Here is a 21,887-nt window from a genome sequence, read left to right as displayed (position 1 = left end):
TGTTTCTGGGAATATGTCCTACCTAGTGAGATTGCTTGGGATAATTGGATTTTACAACTTCAGGTGGCAGTGATTTAAAAGTTAGATGCTTCTGCATGATCTTTCTTCCCTTCAGTCCCCGTTCTGCTATCCTAGATGAGGTTGCCAGGATGAGAGGTATGTATTTTAGTGCAAATGATGCAGGACCTCATTCTGACATTGATATTCTGCTTGAAAGGCATCATGCTGGGTTTGGTCCAGTGACTAAAATGTCAGCTTTTCAAGATGTTACCAAATTATTGAACACTGAGTGCCTTCAAGCAGCTGAGGCTTCTGTTTCATAAAGAACAGTAAGTCTAAGTATTAAACCAGGACTGTTGTTAGATACAGTTTTGTACCTTAATTCACTTGACACATACAGAGCTTGATGCAGCTATGTAAGGAACTGGAACAGTAGACTAGTATAAGAGGGTCTTTAGGCTATATGGTCTTTAGACAGAAGCTGCCTGCTTTTATTTGTATTTTAACTTTTCTTTTTTTTTGGTCTTATCAACACTGACCTTGTATACTCAGCTTACTGAGCATTTGTCACTTCCAGTCTACTAAAAGTTGCATATTGCAGATCATTCCTTGGGGTTACAAAGTCATCCTAGGATGTGATCTTGGTGTGGGAGATTTTTTTGGGGAAAGGCGAGGGAGAATAGGAAGCAAACTTGTCCTGTCCTTGTGGTTTTGAATGGGAAACAACCCTAACTTCCAGTGGTAGAGATGATGAAAAACTGATCGGTAGAAGGGCAATAAACTTTCCCAGGATGTTCTCTGACTTGCGCGGTTTTGTCACTTGAGCTTCCTGAGGTCATGTTATTCAGTGGGTTGGTTAGCCACAATATGTAACAACTTCCATTGCGTTTTTTTTCGTGTGTGATTTCTTTTCCAATCCTCTTAAGAGCCCTTGGAGATTTCTGGCATACATCATTGTGACCAGAGAATTATGTGGTTTGACTATGTGTTGTGTGAAGAGCCACCTTCTCTTGTTCTGAAACTAGGATCTGCTTATCCTACCTGAGCTGTTCCCTAGCTCTTACATTGGAAGAGGCATTGATATGAATGCATGATGTTCAAACAGCTTTTAAGTGGAGGGTACATGACATTCTATCTTTCTGTTTACTGTGTAGTTCTCATTCATCTGTACAGTATACTTTTTCATACTCTTTTAAGAGCAGATTTGTGTTTTGCTTTCAGGTGATGAGCATGGTATCAGGATTTGCACCACTGATTTCTGCAGGTATTTTTTCAGCCACCCTTTCTTCCGCATTAGCATCTCTTGTGAGTGCACCGAAGATCTTCCAGGTAAGTATGGAAACAAAACTGTAATCTTTTAAAGAATAATTTTAATCAAGTTTTGAGTCAGAATCTTGGAAGGGGACTCTGGTATACTGCCATCTTGATTTGTACCAATTGAGGTCAGTAGATTGATTTTTAATATCTACTTGTTGGAATCGGAAACTCAATATAACTATGTACCAATTCTTGTATAAGTCAATTTACATTGATTTTTGTTGGTGTTCCTGAAAGTGTTTTGCTTTTCCTTTTTCTTTTTAAAACTTAAATCTCATTCTTGATCTTAGGAGTTCTCTTTCATTCAGTAAAGCTTTATATCCTCTAATGAACTTCAGAACAAACTCTCTTCCCCAAAAGTTCAGTAGGGAGCCAAACACAGGAGTTCTGTTGCAGAGATCAAGGCAAGTGTCGAAGCAAAGAATTAATGTAGCATTAGGCAAACTTTCCACTTTGAGGAAACATTGTTTTGGCTCTTAAAATCGTGATGATTGTAAGATGCCAGTAAAGTACACTAGTCGACCAGATATAGAAGAGTGAAGCTTGTTGTTATTGATAGACATTACTGAAGGATAGAATGTAGGAAACACAAAATACAACGATGATTGCAAATAGAATTTGTACATCTTGGCTACAAACCTTTTAGGAAGGCAATATACACAGTGAAAGAGAGCATTAGTAAGTGTTAATAAGGATACGTTTTGAACAAAATGCTAACTTGTGAATTTTCATTCTTAGGCGCTTTGCAAGGACAACATTTATCCAGGATTTCTAATGTTTGCTAAAGGCTATGGGAAGAACAACGAACCACTGAGAGGATATCTTCTAACATTCTTAATTGCTCTTGGATTCATATTAATTGGTTAGTTTCAAATTATAATAAATCTCAATATCCTTTTGTTCTTTATGAAGCATTTTATTCATGACTTAATGACAGCATCCTTGAGGCCTTGCCTGAGGCACAGTTTGTTTTAAGTCTGCATTTCTAAATCTGTTTAGTTTGAGGATTATTTTCTCCTGTCTTCTAGATCTAACTCTGCGTAGAAGCAGAATAAATCCGAGTTGTAGCTATACTGTGCTTTTCCAAATCATCTCAGATCTTTATTTTTAGATACTGCTAATCAATGAAAATATATCCTTAGCCTGAAGTAGAGAGATTTCATATGATATAAATATCTGAAGTAAACTTTTGTATTTAATAGTTACAAACAGATATAATTACAGAAATAATTACAAATAATAACCTCGGTGAATGGCAAACTTGCATGAACATAACTTTTTAAAGTGTGGTATTCTGTTAAGCTACAAATACTAGAGATGACTGCTGCTGTTGCCAAAGGTAAAGGGTAGTCTAGGTAGTGATACATGTCTTGGTAGATGGCAAACTAATTGTACTTTGTCCACCTGCATGCTCTGTGCTGCTGCTATTAACTTTGGTTCCCCATTTGCTCATTCATCCTTTCCCCTATCTCTGTTTTAAGGTAAGTATAGTCATGCTGTCTCTGTCGCAGCATGCTACTTGAAAACTGGACTGTAATGGCTCTTTGTGGTGGGGGGAGTACAAATACAAGTGTTTCATACCGTACTGCCTCAAGGAAAAGAGAGTGTCAGGCTCTTCTGTCTCTCCCTAAAGAGACCCCCAACAATATTGCCACAGGTAGTGGTTTAGAATACTGCACTAACATCAGTTACTGTGGATTCAATTCCTTTTTTTTTTTTTTTTTTTTTTTTTTTTTTTTTTTTTTAATAAAATTGGATGAAGGTGTTTGTCAAACTGCCCACAGTAACTTTGTCTGCTATTCCTATTTGCTATGCTTGACTCTCTCTTAATTTTATTAGGCTCTCATTCTATGCTGTTTGAGAATTGAGACTAGCTAATTAGAGACATACTACATACATATTAATGCTCTGTCGACTGGTTCTGAGGTTCTTCAGAATCCAGTACATAGCTGCACTGTTTGATCAAGCCACACAGGGAAAAAAAATCTTATTCTGAATATTATATTGAATTATTTTGAGAAAGTATGTAGCACTTATACAGGTGTGGAAACTTGATAGTATGGAATTTTTTTTTTTTAACTGAAAGTTACACTTCCCGACTACTGGAAGATAATTCAGAATCAGTAAGTGACTATTAACTTAATACTATTAATAATATTAACTTAATCTATTTGTTGTACAAAAAGGGCAAACTACGCCCTAGAGAGCATCATAAAATAAGGTTGTTTTGTAGCAGATTTTTGACTCTAGAATCTACAAAACTATTTGGTATGTTTCATAACAGCTTGCTTTGTTTTTTGGTTTTACAGCTGAATTGAATGTCATTGCTCCAATTATCTCCAATTTCTTCTTGGCTTCATATGCCTTGATTAACTTCTCTGTATTCCATGCTTCTCTTGCAAAATCTCCAGGTAGGAACCACACTTTGGGGGTGAGAGTTTAACCTGCAATTTCTAGATGCAGAAATATATTTTAAAGATATTAATTTAAATTAATTTTTCTGTTTAATTTATTTATTAAATGTTTATTTGATTTTCATGGTACATCTCAATTACAAGCTTAATATGGTGTGTGCTTGGGGCTTCTGAAATTTTGAGGATTAAGCCATCCATGACTAGTAAAGTTTGGGAGTTACTGTTTTTGTCATCTTTTCTGAGGGAGCACAAGATAGTTCAGGTTTTTATTCAGAAACTCTCAAATAGATCTATGGTGATATCTGCTGTTGCTGTATCCTGTGATGAAGTGCCTTTAAGGGCTATAACTTGAAGGCTTTCTTGCTGATTCAGTATCAGGAGTTCAAGACTCACCCTTTTCTCTTCTTTGAATTTATCTCTTAATATGTATAGTCTCCCAGTGCAGAAGAAACTGGAATTGCAGATGGTATTGCCATATTTTTATAGCCTTTGTTTGGTGTGGGATGCTAGTTAGAATAAAGGAATGAGCCAAGTGAAGACAATTGAAGAACTCAGTCTTGAACAGATGGCTCTCTTGTTCCTTCCACTGTGGGTTCATGCTGAAATAACACACCTAAAAGGTTCTTATTTACTGAACTGGTAGACATCCTGATTTTTTTCGGAGCATTTGCCTAACTTGGTATCTACGCAACAGCTGTATATGTCTGATACACTTGTTAATCTTGTGTATGCTGGTGGGCGTTTGGTGTATTTACCTGATCTGGGATTAACTTGTGACAAACAGGGGCATAAAACAGTGACAGTCCAGTACTTTGGCATATTCACATTCTATTTGGATATGTCTGTCCTTTTTCTTCTAATATGGTGAAAATTTCTAGTCATGTAAAAATACTACTAACTGGTTCTAGTTGTGTGTGTGAGAGAGACTTGCTGGTAATCCATGTCTGAAACCCTTTGAAAACAAAAATCAACTGTAATGCAAGCTATTGCCAAATGTTTTAATAGACTTACTGGCCTGAGTATCTTCAAACTCTCCTTTTGAGACATGCTTTTAGGCATGCAAATGTTTCTCATCCTGCCCTCCTTGTAAGAAGGATGCAAATTAATTTGAAATGTGTTGGAAAATCAAAACGTAAACGTGTCAAAGTCTTTATTTTGTACATTGCTGAAACTGTCGTGCATTACCATGAAATGCAATGCAGAGTACTGAGGAAGGAGAAAAAGAACAGCTGCTGCCTTCTCCTGGAGTAGTGATTAAATGTTTCTTCCCCTCTTCCCTCCCCATCCTTCAAATTATATTTTGATTTAGGCTGGCGCCCTGCTTTCAAATACTACAATATGTGGATTTCTCTGGTTGGAGCAATTTTGTGCTGCATTGTGATGTTTGTCATTAACTGGTGGGCAGCACTTCTAACATATGTCATAGTCCTTGGACTCTACATTTATGTCACTTACAAGAAACCAGGTATGTATGGGAGTATCTTTTAGTTTTGGTGGGAGGAGGAGGGAAGTAGAGGAAGGAGAAAGTCATGGCCTTTTGAGGAAACAGAACTTGATTCTGTTTAGCTGGCTAGTTCAAACTTCTGTTTCTGGCCTTCCAGTTGTAGTGAAATGCCTGTATGTTCACTGCAGCTGTTCCCTGTTCCCCAACACCACCACCACAAAAAAGAAAAAAAAATTCAAAGTGCATCTAAATCAGACATGTTTGTTCTTAAACATAAACATTTGAAGGCAAGACTGAAAGGTGCATATGAAAAGAGCTTGGGTTGCAGTGCTGAAGGCACCAAAAAAGCATGTTTTGTCAGATGGAGCAGAGTTGAGTCAAAAAGTGTTCCTGAAGTTGACAATAAGGAAAAGACAACATACTGGGCTGTGAAGATTAAGAAATACTTGGATAATAAATTTATTCTAGCTAGCAAAAATAGAACATGTATGGGAACAACTAGAGGGGGATATCGGGAACTTTCATTTCCTCATAAAAGTAAAAATCTTAAAGGAACTGCTAAATCTAGTCTTTCTCCTCTTTCTTTTTTTCATTAGAAGTTACTCATTAAAGTATTCGACTTAATCTTATACAGCATTTTTTTAAACTACTCTTCCTTTGCTGTGACATAGAATGACTAAACACCTTCCCCCCCCCCCATGTGAAGTTTTAACTCTGAAGTTGTCACGTTCTTTGAAATATAGGAAACCACTCAGCTCCATTTTCTTTCTTTTTAAACTGTAAAATATCAAACTGCAACTTGTATTAGAGAACTTTTACAGAAATGTTATCTTTAAATAGAATTACCTGTTTAGCAGTAGGGTTCGTTAGCCAGTATTGTGCAGAATTTACTAAGGTGTAGGTTAAATCTTGTGTGTTTCCGGTTGGTATTAAACATTCCTTTTGTGATCATGTAGTTTTATATTGAACTGCTTTTAATAAAATATTGAAACTTCAAATCTTCCCACAGATGTGAATTGGGGATCCTCAACACAAGCTCTGACTTACTTGAATGCACTACAGCATTCTATTCGTCTCTCAGGAGTGGAAGATCATGTGAAAAACTTCAGGTAGCAGTTATGCTAATGCTAAAGATGGTTTCCATTAAATTGCCCATTCACTTCCTATGGGTTGTAAAAACTTTGAATTGCACTATTCTGGACAGGCTCTGGGATCTCTGCATTAGCATTTTATTTCTGATCACAAGTGCACTTTAGAAGCAGGTCTCTTGATGCCAGTTTATGGTTTCCATCATGGACTGGTCTTGGGGCCTGTGAATGGGGTTCTTTTTTGATGAAACTGAACTGGAAGACATGCTTCAAACTGCTAATGGGCATTCAGTCCGCATGATCAGGCTAAAACTGGTCAAAAGTAAAATCTATGAGAATGTATAATGTGGATGTTGGTTCCTCAACACAAAACCGTTTCACATTAGAGATACTCTCCTACTGCACTGCGCTAATGGCAGACTGGCTACACTAGCATTCTTCACATAACTGAAAGAGAACTGATTTTTCATCAGCCAGCATGGCTGCCCAGAAAGTGTCCTACTGAAGTAGGTAATTGCCTATCCTGTAGTATATATGCTGCTTTTACAGAGTACGCTATTCCAGAAGAAAAGTGCTTCAAAAAATATTAACAGAAGTCACTGACGACTTAAACTGTTCCCTCCAAGTAGAGAGAATCATAGATTGGACAGGACGTCACCAGGCGAGCTTTTACAACCCTGCACTCAGTTGGCTCAGAGCAGAGCTGGATGCAAAGTTAGATCGAACGTTGATGTTAAATCAGGTTGCTGAGGGCCATATACAGTCAAGCTTTGAGTATATCCAAAGACAGATTTGTTGGGCAATCTTTTCCAATGTTTGACCACCCTCATTTTTTTTTTTTCTTAATACTGTAACGTCCCATGTCATCTCTTGTCAGCTGCCCCTTATTCTTTTGTTGTGCACCTCCAGAAAGAGTCTGACTCTGTCTTTTTCTTTGGCCTCTCACTAGGTAATTGAAGACAACAATAAGATTCCTTTCTTAGCCACCTTTTCTTAAGAGTGAATTAACTTAGCTGTCAGCCTTTCTTTGTGCATAGTGTGCTCCAGCCTCCTGATAATCTTGGTGATCCTTTACTGTTGACCTGTCTCTTTTCAGATTAGACAGTTACTTCCTATGTGCTGCCCATGCCCAGCATGGTGGTTTATCAACCCTTGCAGCTGCAGCTCTAAGGAATATCTTATTCTGTCATAGCTGGAACATGGTCAGTGTGTTAGCAAGGGAATCTAGCTACTAAAATCTTCTGTTATGTACAGAGGGAGACTTTGCCTCCTTATGGCAGAATTCAATAAGGACTGAGAGGTGAGGGAGAGATTCTCGATACAGGTGCCATTTTCTGCTGAGTTTAATTCCACAACCCAGAACCTGGCAGAGATGGAGTTACTCCCAAAGAAAAGATTGATGGTATTCTACGTCAGTTTGGAAGTACTCCAGTTCTGACTCTAGCCTCTCTTGGAAGTGACTAAAACTTTCTTAAACGGGTACAGGGAGAGGTATTTCCAATGTCTGTGTTAGACAGTTGAATTAAGATGTGTCGGCCAGTCATGATAGGTACTAGCACAACCTCAATGGTTATTACAGTAAAACTGTAAATTACAGATGTATTGTGTGTACAGATGAGTATTAACAGAACTTACTATTTCCAAAATAAAAACTGTTGGCTGTTGTTGTAAGCATAAAATGCAAAAATTGAAGACTTATTTTGAAATGGCTGTTCTTTCTGAAGTTCTAAGGCTATATGACATTAAAATCCCTCATTATTTACAAATGCTTTACTGTCTCTTACATCCTGTTCTATCATTAATAGGAAAACAGAAGTCTGACTTCAGAAACCTGGTTGTTGTTCCTTAGCTATCAAGAGCAGAAACTTTCAAACTTTTCCAAGTGCAAATCTAAAGGCTGGCATAAATATTTGATAATACCTAACTGTTATCAAGTGTTGCAACCTCATTGCTGTCTACTGGGAGTCTGTTTTGGATTGCAAACTTTCTCATATGAACAAATATTATAGGAAAATTCTTTGTAATTGTGACTTTCTGTTTGTGCTGATATAGCTTGTCAATGCTCTGCTGATCAGCATGCATTTGGGGTTGCATTGGAAGTACTTTAGTTTTTTTCATTTATGAAGCTAGTATAGAGCTTTTTGACTTGTAAACTTCAATTGTTTCCCAAAAGAGGTTTGGAGCTCCATGTAAGCCAATTTTAAGCACACTGGCAATAGGAGTACTCCTTTGTTACCCTTTTTAGCGTGATAGTCGTTTCTAATGTATGGTAAAAAGTGTTTTGGATTTTAGAGGTACCTCCTAAAAATGACTAGTTCTAGTATGGAAAATGAACTGGAGCTGTTACATGAATTTAGACAGAATAGCAAATTAACTTTGGTGATTTTTATAATCTTCTGAATTGAATAAGACTGGATACGTCAACTTTTAAAACTGATTAGAAAACTGTCCAGAATAATTTGCAGTTGTTTGGCTGTGCCTTCTGAATGACAGTGATACAAAAGCCTGTAATTCCAGTTTTTCTGTTTGATAGAGAAGAATCTAAGCTAGAACATGGAAAAGGATGCGACCCGATGGGGTGAAGAAATTCATCCCTCTGACTTAGTCTTGTCTGAATTGTGTTTCTCATCTTTTTATATGTTTAAATTGTCAAACTTAGAGGGATTATTAACTTTGAAAACAGTTGAATAATCATTGGTACACCGACAACTGTGAAAGATTGATCTTTTCCTAATTTAACATAATGTAAGAATACAGGAGTATACTACCTCTTCTGTGAGGATTATGTTCTGATGCCCAATATTTTGAAGATTTTTTGTGTGTGTGTGTGTGTGTGAAAATAAGTGAACAAAACTCTACAGGAAATGAATTCTGACTTTTCTTCCTCAATTCACTATTCCAGACCTCAGTGCTTAATTATGACAGGTGCTCCAAACTCACGTCCAGCTTTGCTACACCTCGTCCATGCTTTCACCAAAAATGTGGGCTTGATGATCTGTGGCCACGTGCATATGGTGAGTGTATTCTCTTTTTATTTTAAAGTTATCTTGTCTTTTTTACAGAGCTGTCTTTTTTAGATGAAAGAAGTGCAAAAATTGAAATTTCCTGTGGAATCTGCTCAGGTAGGGGTCCTCACCTTTCCAGTTAGCTGTACTACATCTTTAAGGAAGCTTTGAAAGTTAATATGACAGTTAACATAATTGTCAACATCTGCTTTGCATCTTTTCCATCCACGTGTAGATAGAGGAAAGCCTTGTAAATAGGAGTTGTGCTATAGGATATGCATGATATGTATGGGAGAGGGAAAAACTTAGCAAAATTAGTATCTGTGATCATTTGGCACTTAAATGCTTAGGAGTAAATGCTTTATAGGAGTAAAGTTGGATTACAGTCTGAGCGTCTTCTGTCCTTGTGTCCTTCAATCTCGTGTACTTGCTCATACTTCAGACAGAGTACAGTCAGAATGACTAGCAGCATGCAGCTAACCCATCCTTGGTGCCACGAGGCACTTGCTGAGGCAGCATGGCTTACCTCAACATTTTCAGCTTAACTTGCTGTTACTTGTAGCCACATTGGATTAATTCAAACCTACAAATCCTTGTCATTCTTCTCTCACATAAACTGCAGAGCTGCTGCAGTTGGCTCTACAGAAGTAGGTAATGGAAACTGGGAAAATGCTAGGTTTCCTTCCCAGTGTTATTGTTTCGGGGAGATTGATTGCTATATAGATATTTTCTTATAAATCCCGGTGTAAAGTAAACCTTCCTGAGCAGTAAATTCAATATCAATTTAGCCAATTGTTCATACTTTTGAACTAGTATTTATCCCTTCAGTTATCTGATAGGTTGATCCCCTCTTCCCTTTCAGCCCAGCCCCTAACATTTTGCTAACATTCCTCCCTGGTTTCTGTCAGGATAAAAGGATTTGTTTGTTTGTTTTTCTGCATCGATGCAACTTCAGCAGTCCTCTGTCTCTCTCCCTTTTTTTTTTCTTTCAAAAAAAGGTCCCTTTAAACACAAGGTTATGGTCCCTTTAAGCACAGGAAGAGAATACATCTGTAAACTTCTAGGCCAGACTGGTGCATTTTTAGGGGTAGGGGGACGGAAACAAGCTTCAAGTAACTGTTCTTCAAAATCATACTGTCATGAATTCAGTCTTTAACTGTGTTTTAAGGTGGATGTCGTTCTGTGATCTGTTCCGAAACTTAAGTTGGCTGTAGAGAGGCTGTTGCATCTCTGGTAAATACTGGTAAATATGTTTTAGCATATTAGGATTGTGTGATTTTATTTTTTTTCTTTATATTTTAAGGAGAAACTCTTTTGTATCACATCAGTAACAACATTTAAGGGAGTGTGAATTTTAAATATGAAGCTTGAATACTCTTATGTGTTTAAATTTGTCACACTAAATGAATAGGACTTGCTTTTGATGTAACTAGCAGCTCACAGCAAATTGAGTTAGTGCAACACAGAACTTGTGTTCTTAATTAAGCAAGTGTTTGCCAGTTTTATCTTCAGAAACTTAAACTAGTTAGGTTGTTAAATAGGTAGGTTGTTCATATTGCATATGAAGACTTTTGTCAATTCTTTTAAGGTCTTCGCCTGGGCCCAGCTAATACATTATAACTGTCTTTATAAACTTACAATCTCACAGTGAGCGCAAAGGACAAGCTGAGGAATATCTGAGATACAAGATTTTATAAATTTAATCACTGCCCTTCACAAATAGGGCTGTCCTGAAAAGAATAATGTTGTATAATCATTCTTGTAGGAAAGCAGTTTTGAATTGAGAATTTACTGGGAGCTTATCCTAAAAATGGTCTGGATCTAAGTTAATGCTGTCTTCTTTGAAAGCTGCACCACAGCTGTTTCCGTTTGCAAGAATGGGGCTCCTGTGTTCTTGATCATACTTCATCCTGTTTTCTGCATTTTGCTGTCTAGGAGGAGCACACTGATTCCTCCTGATGGAGGTAGTAAAAAGAAAATATGTAAAAGAGAAGTTGAGGTGGACTGGAACACCTTTTTCATTTTGCTATAGATGAAATGGCTATTGCAGATCATAAAAGGGTAAAACAATGTAAAAATAAGTAGCTTAGTAATTTGACAGAATTTGATAGGTGTGTGGAAGCTAGCAAGCCAGGGAGTAAATGTAGTCAAATTACTGGTTTTATAAGAAACATAAGAGACTGGGGCAGCTCTGACACTCCCTTGATGGTAAATAGGACACGGTGGTAGTCTTGCTGTTTGACAGTTGATGCCTTTGGCTCCTCTAACCTTGCTTTCACAGTCCGATGATCTTGGAATAGCAATGCAGATTTCACACTGTGCTTCTGCATGTTGTGTTGAATCTCACAAGAAATAGTTTTCATAGAACTGCAGTAGAGGTGCGACTCTGGCCAAGGTTTTCTGAAATAGCAATAGTAGGATTATGTATGAAGGGAGACAAACTCAATTTTAGTACAGCTTGAAACAGAGTCCCACAAAACCTAATATTAAGTCATCCTCTAACCGTGTATCTTTAATTACAAAATCCTTTTCTTTTAAGACTATGTTATGCTTTCGAGGACAAGCTTGTGCCACCTGCTGGTGAGTTGGTTGTGCTCTGCTGGGACAAGAATGCTTAAACTTCAGGAAACTTTTCCTTAAAATGAGAATCTGGTCCACTCTTTATTTTTTGCTGCTGTTGGAAATGTGCTTAATTTCTTTAGGGTTTTTTTTTTTTTTAGGTTTTAGTGGGGAAGCATGCTTTGAGGCTCTTCAAGTTTGATTTGGATCCTAGCAGTGAAATAAGAAATTGAGCATTACTACTGCTGGTACTTATACTACTTGTTCCCTCTCCCATTTTATTTGCTTATTTTGAAAGGGTCCTCGGAGGCAAGCTGTGAAGGAACTGTCAACTGATTTGGCCAAATATCAGCGATGGCTTATTAAAAACAAGATGAAGGCCTTCTATGCACCAGTGCATGCAGAGGACCTGAGGGATGGAGGGCAGTACTTAATGCAGGTACACTTGTCTCTTCCTCTTTTTTTTTTCTTTTTTTTTTTTTTAATGGAAGTGTTTTTTATATCGTGCATGTTGAAATATTTTCATTATGCAATTTTATCCTAAAACCTTGACTTGAAGTTTTCTGCATTAAAAGAAAAATAGAAGCTAAAGTTTGTTTAAGTAATTTAGGCTTTAAAAATATTTTTGTGTTCTCCATAGGCTGCTGGTCTGGGTAGAATGAGACCTAATACCCTTGTTGTTGGATTTAAGAAGAACTGGAGACAAGCTGACATGAGAGATGTTGAAACCTATATCAATTTATTCCAGTAAGGAGAAAATGCAGAAGTGCAGATAACTGTCTTATTGTCAAATGTACTGAAATGGAACATAAGTCAAAGAATTTTTTCCTAAAGATCTTAGTTAAACCAGTTCTCTAAGAGTTTTCAGAAAGACTCTCAAATTTTCCACATTGCTGATCCAGCAATCTTCAATACAGTATTTTTTCTGATGTGGAAATTAATAAGCAACTGTTTTATAGTTTAAATGGCTTGGGTTTCTAGATAACAACCCCTTCTGCATCTAGAGAGATTTGGGGTGATGGTATGAGATTCAAGAGTTACTGTCTTTAGAACTAGTGTTTCATGTGTCAGTCTGCTGAATGCATTAAACCGTATGTTCTATTGAAAGCAGGGTTTTTCCTACAATTTTTGCATGGATTAAGTGTAAAAAATGAATCTGTTCTTATGCCAAAGTTGTATCTTCCAGTTAGTGTTGTTATAAGTAAAGTATTTCTTGTAGATGATACACAGCACTGGACACACAAAGTAATGCAGCAGCCAACAAAGCAGATGGGAAAGGAAAGCCCAGTGTAATTTGCCAGTCCTGAAAGGCAGTCCAGTTCTGGCTGAAAGCTTTCATAGAATAACTTGTGCTACAAACATGTTTGAGAAAAGCAAAACTTGTTTGTCACACTTATACGTGTTCTGTTTTGTTGTACGCCGCTTAACTGGTTTTAACTGTGCTTTACGCTTCTCCTTTACTGTTCCAGGGGGAGGAGGAAGGGAAGGGGGGTTACGAGTAGAGATTAAAACATGGTGGAAAAAGACAATTCCGTCTGCCCTAAGAGTAAAGGAGGAACACCAAATGCAGTGGAAAAATAGGGGGAAATGTTGGAGGGGGTATTTTTGTTGTTGTTTGTTTGTTTTGATTTGGAATGGCTTGTACTAAAAGGACTCCTTATGGCCAAGAAAGTCACGTGGCTCTTCACATACATTACAGAGAAACCCCAGCAGATAGTAGCTGTAGGTCAAGTGTATTTTTGGATGGAAAATTTCTGAAGTGCGTGATAGAAATGCATCTAATCTATAGAGATTTGAAAAATTAAATAATGGATTAAAAATGTCCAAAAACCTTTGCTTCTACGTGAACCTTAACTTGTTCCTTGCATTTACTATAATATATGTTGATACTTTGAATACGTCACATCAGATCTTGCTACTTCCAAAAAAGTGTTTAATGTGTAAAAAAAATTTGTGGGATTTCTATCTGTGGAAATGACATGGGAGTTCTGTGAATTACAACTGTTTGTAATGAGATATTTACATTTAAAACACTGATTAAATGCTAACACAAACTGTGTGATATGGTTAAGTCCATATTTTTCTGCTGAAATCTTGGGTTTTGTCCTTCATTTTACTCTGACTTTTACTTAGTTGTTTATTCAGGCTTGTTGCCTGCTTCTACAATAATCAAGTTTTTCCTCTTAGTTTGTCTTTTAAAGGAACAAGTTTCTTCCCCATCATATATAATGAAAATAGGCAAGTTTAACTTGTATCTAATTTGATTCTAAATTACAACTTTATAGCTCTTTAAATCCCCAAATGTTTTGGAACATTTCAGGAATTTATAGTTTTCAGTTTGAGGAGACTTGCCCAAAATAATTTGCTTTTTTGAAGAAAAAAAATGTATATTTCCCAGTGGATCCCGTCATCATCTCTGCAGAACTTGACTGGCTTGTTCATATTGCTTTTTTTTTTTTATCACTGTTTTATATGTTAGAGCGAGAGAGAGGAAATGGAACGGATATCCTTGCTATATATTGCTTTTCAGGATACAGTGTTCAGTTCACTGATGGATGCAATTGATGATTTGGAACTGCAACTGAAATTGTCGATTTGGGAATTTAAATAGCAATGTTTAGTCTCTAAAATTTGGTGAAAGAGGGTTGTAAAGTAGGTGCTTGGGGAAAGAAAAGTTTATAAAAGGTTATAACACTATTTTATTTTTGTTCCTTTTGTGTAGCGATGCCTTTGACATTCAGTATGGTGTAGTCGTCATCCGCCTAAAGGAGGGCTTGGATATTTCTCACCTTCAGGGACAAGGTAAGATTTATTTCGTTTCCTCTGGGGAACAGCTGTTTTAATTTACTTTTAATACCATTTTCTGAAGATGTTAAAGGAAGATATCTATAATAAGAATAAACCGTGTTCAACAGTGTGATACAATATATACAGCTTCCCAGTGATTTACTGTTTACTGCCACAAATATAAGAGGCTAGCAAATTGATATGAAGTACTAAGGATCCCATTCCAGAAACTCAGAAAATTCATGTAGTAAAAGTTGCATGATCCAAGAAAACTGTGGGTCTCTCTCTTTTTTTCTTTTTTTTTTTTTTTTTTCCTTCCTTCTCCAGACTGCCACCGCTTAGACGTTACATTCACTGAGGCAGTCTGCCTTAAGTTTGGAAAGGTTTTGTATTTTCAAGGTAGAAGACTTGGTTACACTTTGTAGGCAGTGGTCTTAAGCTGATCAGCATAACTTCTGTTGATTCTCAAGCAGAAAAACAAAGAAAGCCCATGAGCTTTGTTGGCAACTGTGTACTGAACTTGATAGTGTCTCATTTGTCTGTAGCCCACTCCATGCAATGTGGCTACATGCAATGTGGCTACAAAGAGGAGGAGTGCTCGTGACACCTAACACATGCTGTGAAGGTGGTACCCTCCAGAAAGAGGGGAGGATTTTTCCTTTTCTGGAAGTGTATGAGCATGGTAGGATTTGGAGGGAGGCAGTGAACTTGTTACTGTGTGCAAGAAGGCAAAGGAGTATGAGAAACAGCAAGGAGTGACCCTGCAGTGTGAACAGGGGAATGCTGAGAAGACCAGGAAATTGGGACTCAAAGGTGTCAGAGAGACTTACTGGTATCTGTTGGGGGTGGTGTTGAGTTTACTTCAACTCAGACAGCTGGGGTGCCCAAAAACCTGGGAAGGAAGTAGCAGGAAACTGAAGATATTTTCAGAGGAGGCACTTCCTTGTACTTCACAGTAAGTTTTTTGTTCTTTCCTAGTTCCTTCTCATTTGTTTCAAGTTTTTTGTTCTCTCTATAGCAAGGCAGTCATAATAGAGTTTAGCCAACTGCAAACAGTCACAGTTCTAATTGCATGCCTCCTGCCTGATACCATTTGGGACAAATAAGTGGTTTATAATGTGGCTTTGGTTTTTCTTTTTTTATTTCCTTCCTTCCTTGAAGAAGAGTTACTATCATCCCAAGAAAAATCTCCATGTTCCAAGGATGTCATAGTAAAAGTGGATTATAGCAAAAAGACTGAAACAGACACTTCTATAGCTTTTGCTCCATCATCCAGTGAAAAAACTCATGTTCTACATAAAGGTAACTTTCTAGTTAGCAATGAAATCTGAATTCTCATTATTTTTCTCTCTGCTTCCCTTTTTATGGGGGTAATGCTTAAGGGGTGGGTGCATGTGTCTGGGAAACACAGAAACCTCTCATGCTTTCCTAGCCATTGATGTCTAACCACTTAAATATTTTGTTTTAGAACACACCAGTACATAAAATAAATCTTTAAGATCCAAGTTCCTAAATAAAACAGTTTGTGGACTACAAAGCATGTGGGATTTTTTTAGTTCATTTTAAATAGTTAATGAGGTTGGGTGGCACTAAAAATTGCTTGAGAATCAGGCCACAAAGCTATATATTAAAAGTCTGTTTTTTTTTTTTTTTAAGCCTGCTAAATGTAGGAAGGATTTTTTTTCATCTCAGATTAGCTTATCATATACATATTAAAAGACAAAAATAATTCCAGAAACTTTGACATTACAGTAACTGACTTTAAGTTCTTTTTAAAGAACAAGCCTACAGAGACTTTACAGTTAAGTGAGAAATGTGGTTTCCTCCCTGTCCCTGCCCCCTCCCCCCAGCTCCCTGAAGTTCAAATCACTCTCAGGACATGGTAGACTGTATTTGTGTGCTTTTTCATATGAAGTAGCATTTCATTCCACACCTTTTGTTTTCTAAGTTTTCTGGGTTTTCTTGTTTTTTGTTTGTTTTGTTTTAATATACACGAATTGTGTTTTCACTAACATCACAAAAGAAATTAACCTTTTTATTTTGTATCTTTAAACATTTTCCAGAGGAGGACGAGGATGGAAAGACTCCAACACAACCACTGTTGAAAAAAGGCAGGCATTTTTCACCTTTTTGTGTTAAATCATTCACATTGTTAATTTTGGTTTTCCTTTCATGCCCCTCCTTCCCTTCCCCCCACCCCCCTGCATATATAAATGTGTGTATGTATATATATATATATATATACACACATATGAGAAAGAGTGAGAGAAAATATCAACCATATAACGTTAGTTTGTTTCTCTGTACTTGAGTTGAAATACAGTTCATTTTCAGGGATTAGGCTGTGGTAAAATGAAAGTTTATGCAAGTTTCCAGAGCAAGTTGTTGCTCAGAAAGGATTGCACATGTGTCTAAAATATACATGCTGGACTTTTTTTGAACTTTGTTCTTTATAAGTGACATTTGAAATGTGTTCAGGAACTTGCTTAGTTCTCTGGGTCTCAGATACCTTACTGGGTCATTATTTGATTTAGGAGTAAGGGAAGGATTCTCCAGTGTTATACTCCCAAGTGCTGCGTTAGTCTATTGAGTGTATCTACAGCCACAGTTGTTGTTGCAGTATTTGGGACTGTTCAGTAGCTTGCAAAGCAAGAGATAAAATAACTAATCAGTGAGATTAACATCTGAAATAATGAAGACTGTTTATTTGAATATTTACTTCACAGAGATGAATTAAGCAGTTTTTGGTTTTATGAGAGCTAAGTGATATATTTGCCTCACTGTCAACTTTTCTGATATTTTCTTCGTAATTTTAACAGCTAGAAGCTCTTATGTTTTAATAATGAAACCTGAGGTTATGAAGTACAAGAGAACAGTTGGGAAGAAATCCCAGTATGCAGTAAACTAGTATGCTTATTTAAATCGGTCACAGATGTACTGTAAATTTTAAAAATTCCTCCTAGAATAACGACCGAGATGGATATCAAACTCCTGCCTCTTGTTCAAATTTAGATTTGAGTTAAGGGAAAGGAGTTAGGATTTTTTTGCATAGCTTTTAAAGCGTATTTGTACATATTAATCTCATTGAACCTGCCCTTGTAGTCTTGTTCTGCTATGGAATAGATGCAGTAATTGTCTTGGTACACAAAACAGTCTATGTTGTGGCTCAGAACCTTGCACATGCAAAACATTACTTCCTGTAAAAGGTAGAATTCCTACAGTTAGAACTAGCTTTTCTTTTGACCACATGCTCAAAGAAAAAATGGATTTAAGAAATGAAGAACAGTGCTTCAGAGGGGATTCTTATTTATAAATGTCTTCTTACTTGGTTAAAGTAACAGAAAATTAGTGTGTACATGTGTTTTAAGGAAAGTGAGATCTTTGTCATATGCAACAGTACATTATCGAATGCTCTGAAGTATGTATGTGATGTTATCGTTTGTCTGAACAACTTAAGATCCTGCAAATCATTTATTTAGCAAATCTCTGCTAAATGACTTGGAGTTCTAAATCTTTAAGTGCTGAACATGTGAGTTTGCAAAGTCCCTAAATATTGCTTCGTTTATATTCATTCAATCAAAATTAGTCGGGGGGGGGTAGAAATTTTTTTTGACTAAAACTTATAGATATCACAAAATACTGATGTTGCATTTGAATTTTGGGGTTATTAGGCAAAATATTTTAAAAATAAATTGCTTTTTTGTTTTGTTTTGTTTTCCAGGCTCGAAGAGGACATCTTCTCCTTTAAACTTGGCTGACCAAAGACTTCTTGATGCCAGTACTCAGTTCCAGAAGAAACAAGGCAAAAGCAATATTGATGTCTGGTGGCTCTTTGATGATGGGGGTAATGTATTTTAGACTTTATCAACAAGTTTTAAAAAAAAAAAAAAATTGAAATGATTTTTAATTATCTGTTAATAGATATCTTTCAGTCAACTCACATATATATTACAAATTTATAATATTAAACTCTCTTCTTAGACGTTGCTCTGTTTTTTCTGATACATTTCTAAACTCTGGTCAAAATGCAGGTTTGACACTATTGATTCCCTATCTTCTTACAACCAAGAAAAAGTGGAAAGATTGTAAGATCAGAGTGTTCATTGGTGGAAAAATAAACAGGATTGATCATGACAGAAGAGCGTAAGTTTACCTCTTAAAATTTCAGTTAAATACAATTTAAATGAAACAGTGCACAGTAGGTGACTTTCTCTTACTACTAGCCGTCTTTCAATTATTTAGCAGGGGTTTGACCATATTCTATTCCTCCTCCTGGAATAGTTTCATTGCCCCCAGATTGTGTTGGATGGGATGATTGCTCAAGTTATACCAATTCTTCTGTAGCATTGTCTAACACAAGCATTTTCTTTCTTCCTCAGATATATTCTGAGGTTGGCTTTAAGGGAGGGTTTTTCTCTTACTGTAAGCTTTTAAATATGTTTCCCCCAAAGCATCTTGTCAATTCATAGTAGTGTGCCTAGTTTGTGTAACGTAGTGCTACACAGAGGTCCCCCCGCCTTCTCTCTCTGTCTATCACACTTATGTTGCTTTTTTCTTTTCTTTCTTTCAAACTGGTGCTTTTAGTACCAAGTTCCTGTCTATTTACCCTGTGAAAGAATTAGAAATACAATTACTGTATAAAGGCTTGTTTTCCTGATACAGGATGGCTACTTTGCTCAGTAAGTTTCGGATAGACTTCTCAGACATCATGGTCCTTGGAGATATTAATACTAAGCCAAAGAAAGAAAAGTAAGTCTCATAAAATACTGTTTGTTACTTGAATTCTTGATGTCTATGATTAAATTTGAATATTTCATTCTTTCCTACATAAAAATTTTAATAGAGGAGACCCCATAACATAAAGTGCTTCAGAAAAATGCAGGAAATGAACTAGGCAATAACTCCTATTTCCAGTAATCTAGAACTTTGTATTTTTTTAATCTCTAGCCTTTAGACTCTAATGTTAGATTTAGAAAAATCCAATTTGTGTGGTGCAGTATTCTCTAAACAAAGGAGGATTACTTACAAATTTTAAATGGTCTTAATCTTACTTGGATGTTCAGTTTAAGGTAATGAAGCTTGGTTTTTAAATAGCCTTCGTGCACGCCCCCCCATGTGTGTTTATACACAAACATATATACATATGTATGTATATGTGCGTACACACACACGCATATATAGTTTTTAAGTTGTGACTTCTAAACTGCATGGGAATGATCATACATGTGATACTCTTGGTTTTCAACAAACTATGAATTGTAGATGGCCTCTGGTACAAATACTTTTTTTTTTTCAATATTTTATTTTTTAATAATAGAATGTATCTATAAAACATAAAAATATCAAGGGATGGCTAAGGATGATCTCTTCTCGTCAAGTTTTCTTTAGTAAGTTAAAGTTGCATATATTTTAAGATAGTGGGTTTTTTATTTATTTTTTTTATTCTGAATAATTTGAGTTAGGTTTCAGTTGAGTCATGCAAATTAGGAAATAACTGTTCACAACTTTCACAACTTGCTATCTAAATGCTAGTATGCATTCTTTTATACCCTGATTTTTAAATACTTGTTCTTAAATTTATAGAATACATCATGTAACTAAAAAAGGTAGGGTACTTCTGGCACTCTGGTGCTTTTCGGATATCTTCTGCCCCTGAGATAGGGGCCTGCTATTGTAAAATGCACAAACTTATTTGTAGCACTTTTCTGTGCATAAAAAGTTGACATTGTAGAATTACATGCAATTATTTTTATTATTTATTTTTTAACAGTTGATGTGCTGTTTAATAGAATATTGTTGATACTTGTTTTTGTTCTGCCAGAAAACAACAGCAGATCATTTAATTTTTTTTTCCCCTTGATGAAGGTGAAGTCAGTCTATCAACTAACTTCAGTAAACACCACTGTTATTAAGGTTAAGGGTAGAAAAAATACTTATTCTTTATATTGTGCGGGGGTTTCCAAAAGAAAGGGGAACATCTGAGTTTGAAAATGGATAGGGGAGAGTGTTTAACTATTTGGATGTAACATGTTTCACATGCTTATATTACACTATATCTTGAGATGTATTACTTAATGCTTTTTTTAGTCTTTCACAATGCATAATTGGGAAACCATAAAAGATCGGCAAAACTCTTTTTCTTTATAAAAGCCATTCAAATAGCATCAAAATCAATTATTTCATTGGACATAAGGCCTGCATTTCAGGCTTTTTTTCCTTAACCTCTCACATACCTCACATGTTGGAGAAATTCCAAGACAAGTTGTCTTTCCTGATTTATGGCAGTCTTTATTTGCTGTTCAAAAATTATAATGTGGGTAAAGAAAGTAGAGTGAGAGTGATTCTTCCTTCTAATACAAATGAATGACTCTTTCATGTTCTAAGGTTTTCTTTTGTAGTCCTTGCTATAATATCCAAGTAATTTCAGAATACATTTGACATCCTAAAGACTGCAACAGGAAGACTGTAGACAAAATAGCTCTGATTATCTGGATTTGAACACAGTTCTTACACTATACTTGAAAGATTAAAAGGAAAACAAAAATATCAAAGCCAGAATCCTAATGGCACTAATATGAGACCCGAACTATCTTTTTTGGCATGACATATTAAACTCCTCCTTTGAACTTAACTTGGAATAAGTCATTGTTATGTTATTACACGCCTTGCAAGATAGTACTGTTCAATTTTCAAGCAGCTATAGCATAAAACCCTTGCAAAAGTTAATTTTTTTAAAACAGACTAAAACTTTATATTTAGTTGTGTAATGAACAGTGAAAGCTTCTACAGTTGTCCCCAGCTGATCATAACATCTACCCTTAACTTTTGTATGTGCCTATGCAAATAGTTGATTTGGTATTCTATGTGCAAAAAGGAGTGAAAATTTTTCAGTTCATCCTACTTTTACATAGTAGTAAAACTTACTTTCCTGCAGCATGAAAGTCATTGCTGATGTACAGGCTAGTATCAAATCTGTTTTAACATGGCTGTTCACTTAATCCTTTCAGTATTGCAGCTTTCGAAGAAATGATAGAGCCATTCAGACTTCATGAAGAAGATAAAGAACAAGAAGCTGCAGATAAAATGAAGGAGGATGAACCTTGGAGGATAACAGATAATGAACTGGAGCTTTACAAAACAAAGGTTCCATTTTCTTTAAACTGCTGTGTTAAATGTTGTCAAACACACCAAGGCCCCCTGTCCCTCTCTCCCTCCCGCCCCTCTGGTCTCCTACTGCCATTTGTGGATGCAGTATCAATGGGCTGACACTTGT

General features: G+C 36.3%; 1 protein-coding gene across 2 annotated transcripts in view; it reads left to right on the top strand.

Moving 5' to 3' along the window:
* The window catches only part of LOC112992374 (solute carrier family 12 member 2), a 66,909-nt gene that overhangs the window by 39,665 nt on the left and 5,357 nt on the right, over positions 1–21,887 (top strand). Inside the window, exons 11-25 of one of the 2 annotated variants that reach the window (XM_064500498.1) lie at positions 1,222–1,329; positions 2,056–2,179; positions 3,627–3,728; positions 5,041–5,196; positions 6,185–6,284; positions 9,166–9,277; positions 12,126–12,266; positions 12,468–12,574; positions 14,550–14,629; positions 15,776–15,916; positions 16,678–16,725; positions 18,336–18,458; positions 18,646–18,757; positions 19,277–19,363; positions 21,622–21,757. In XM_064500498.1, coding sequence (XP_064356568.1) covers positions 1,222–1,329; positions 2,056–2,179; positions 3,627–3,728; positions 5,041–5,196; positions 6,185–6,284; positions 9,166–9,277; positions 12,126–12,266; positions 12,468–12,574; positions 14,550–14,629; positions 15,776–15,916; positions 16,678–16,725; positions 18,336–18,458; positions 18,646–18,757; positions 19,277–19,363; positions 21,622–21,757 — 1,677 coding nt within the window. The remainder of the gene's footprint in view (positions 1–1,221; positions 1,330–2,055; positions 2,180–3,626; positions 3,729–5,040; positions 5,197–6,184; positions 6,285–9,165; positions 9,278–12,125; positions 12,267–12,467; positions 12,575–14,549; positions 14,630–15,775; positions 15,917–16,677; positions 16,726–18,335; positions 18,459–18,645; positions 18,758–19,276; positions 19,364–21,621; positions 21,758–21,887) is intronic. The other variant, XM_064500499.1, reaches the window with a different exon arrangement.

This window comes from Dromaius novaehollandiae, chromosome W (assembly GCF_036370855.1).
Source record: "Dromaius novaehollandiae isolate bDroNov1 chromosome W, bDroNov1.hap1, whole genome shotgun sequence".
NCBI classification, from domain to species: Eukaryota; Metazoa; Chordata; class Aves; order Casuariiformes; family Dromaiidae; genus Dromaius; species Dromaius novaehollandiae.
Note: the sequence above shows the minus strand (reverse complement) of the source record. Positions and strands in the feature narration are given on the sequence as shown.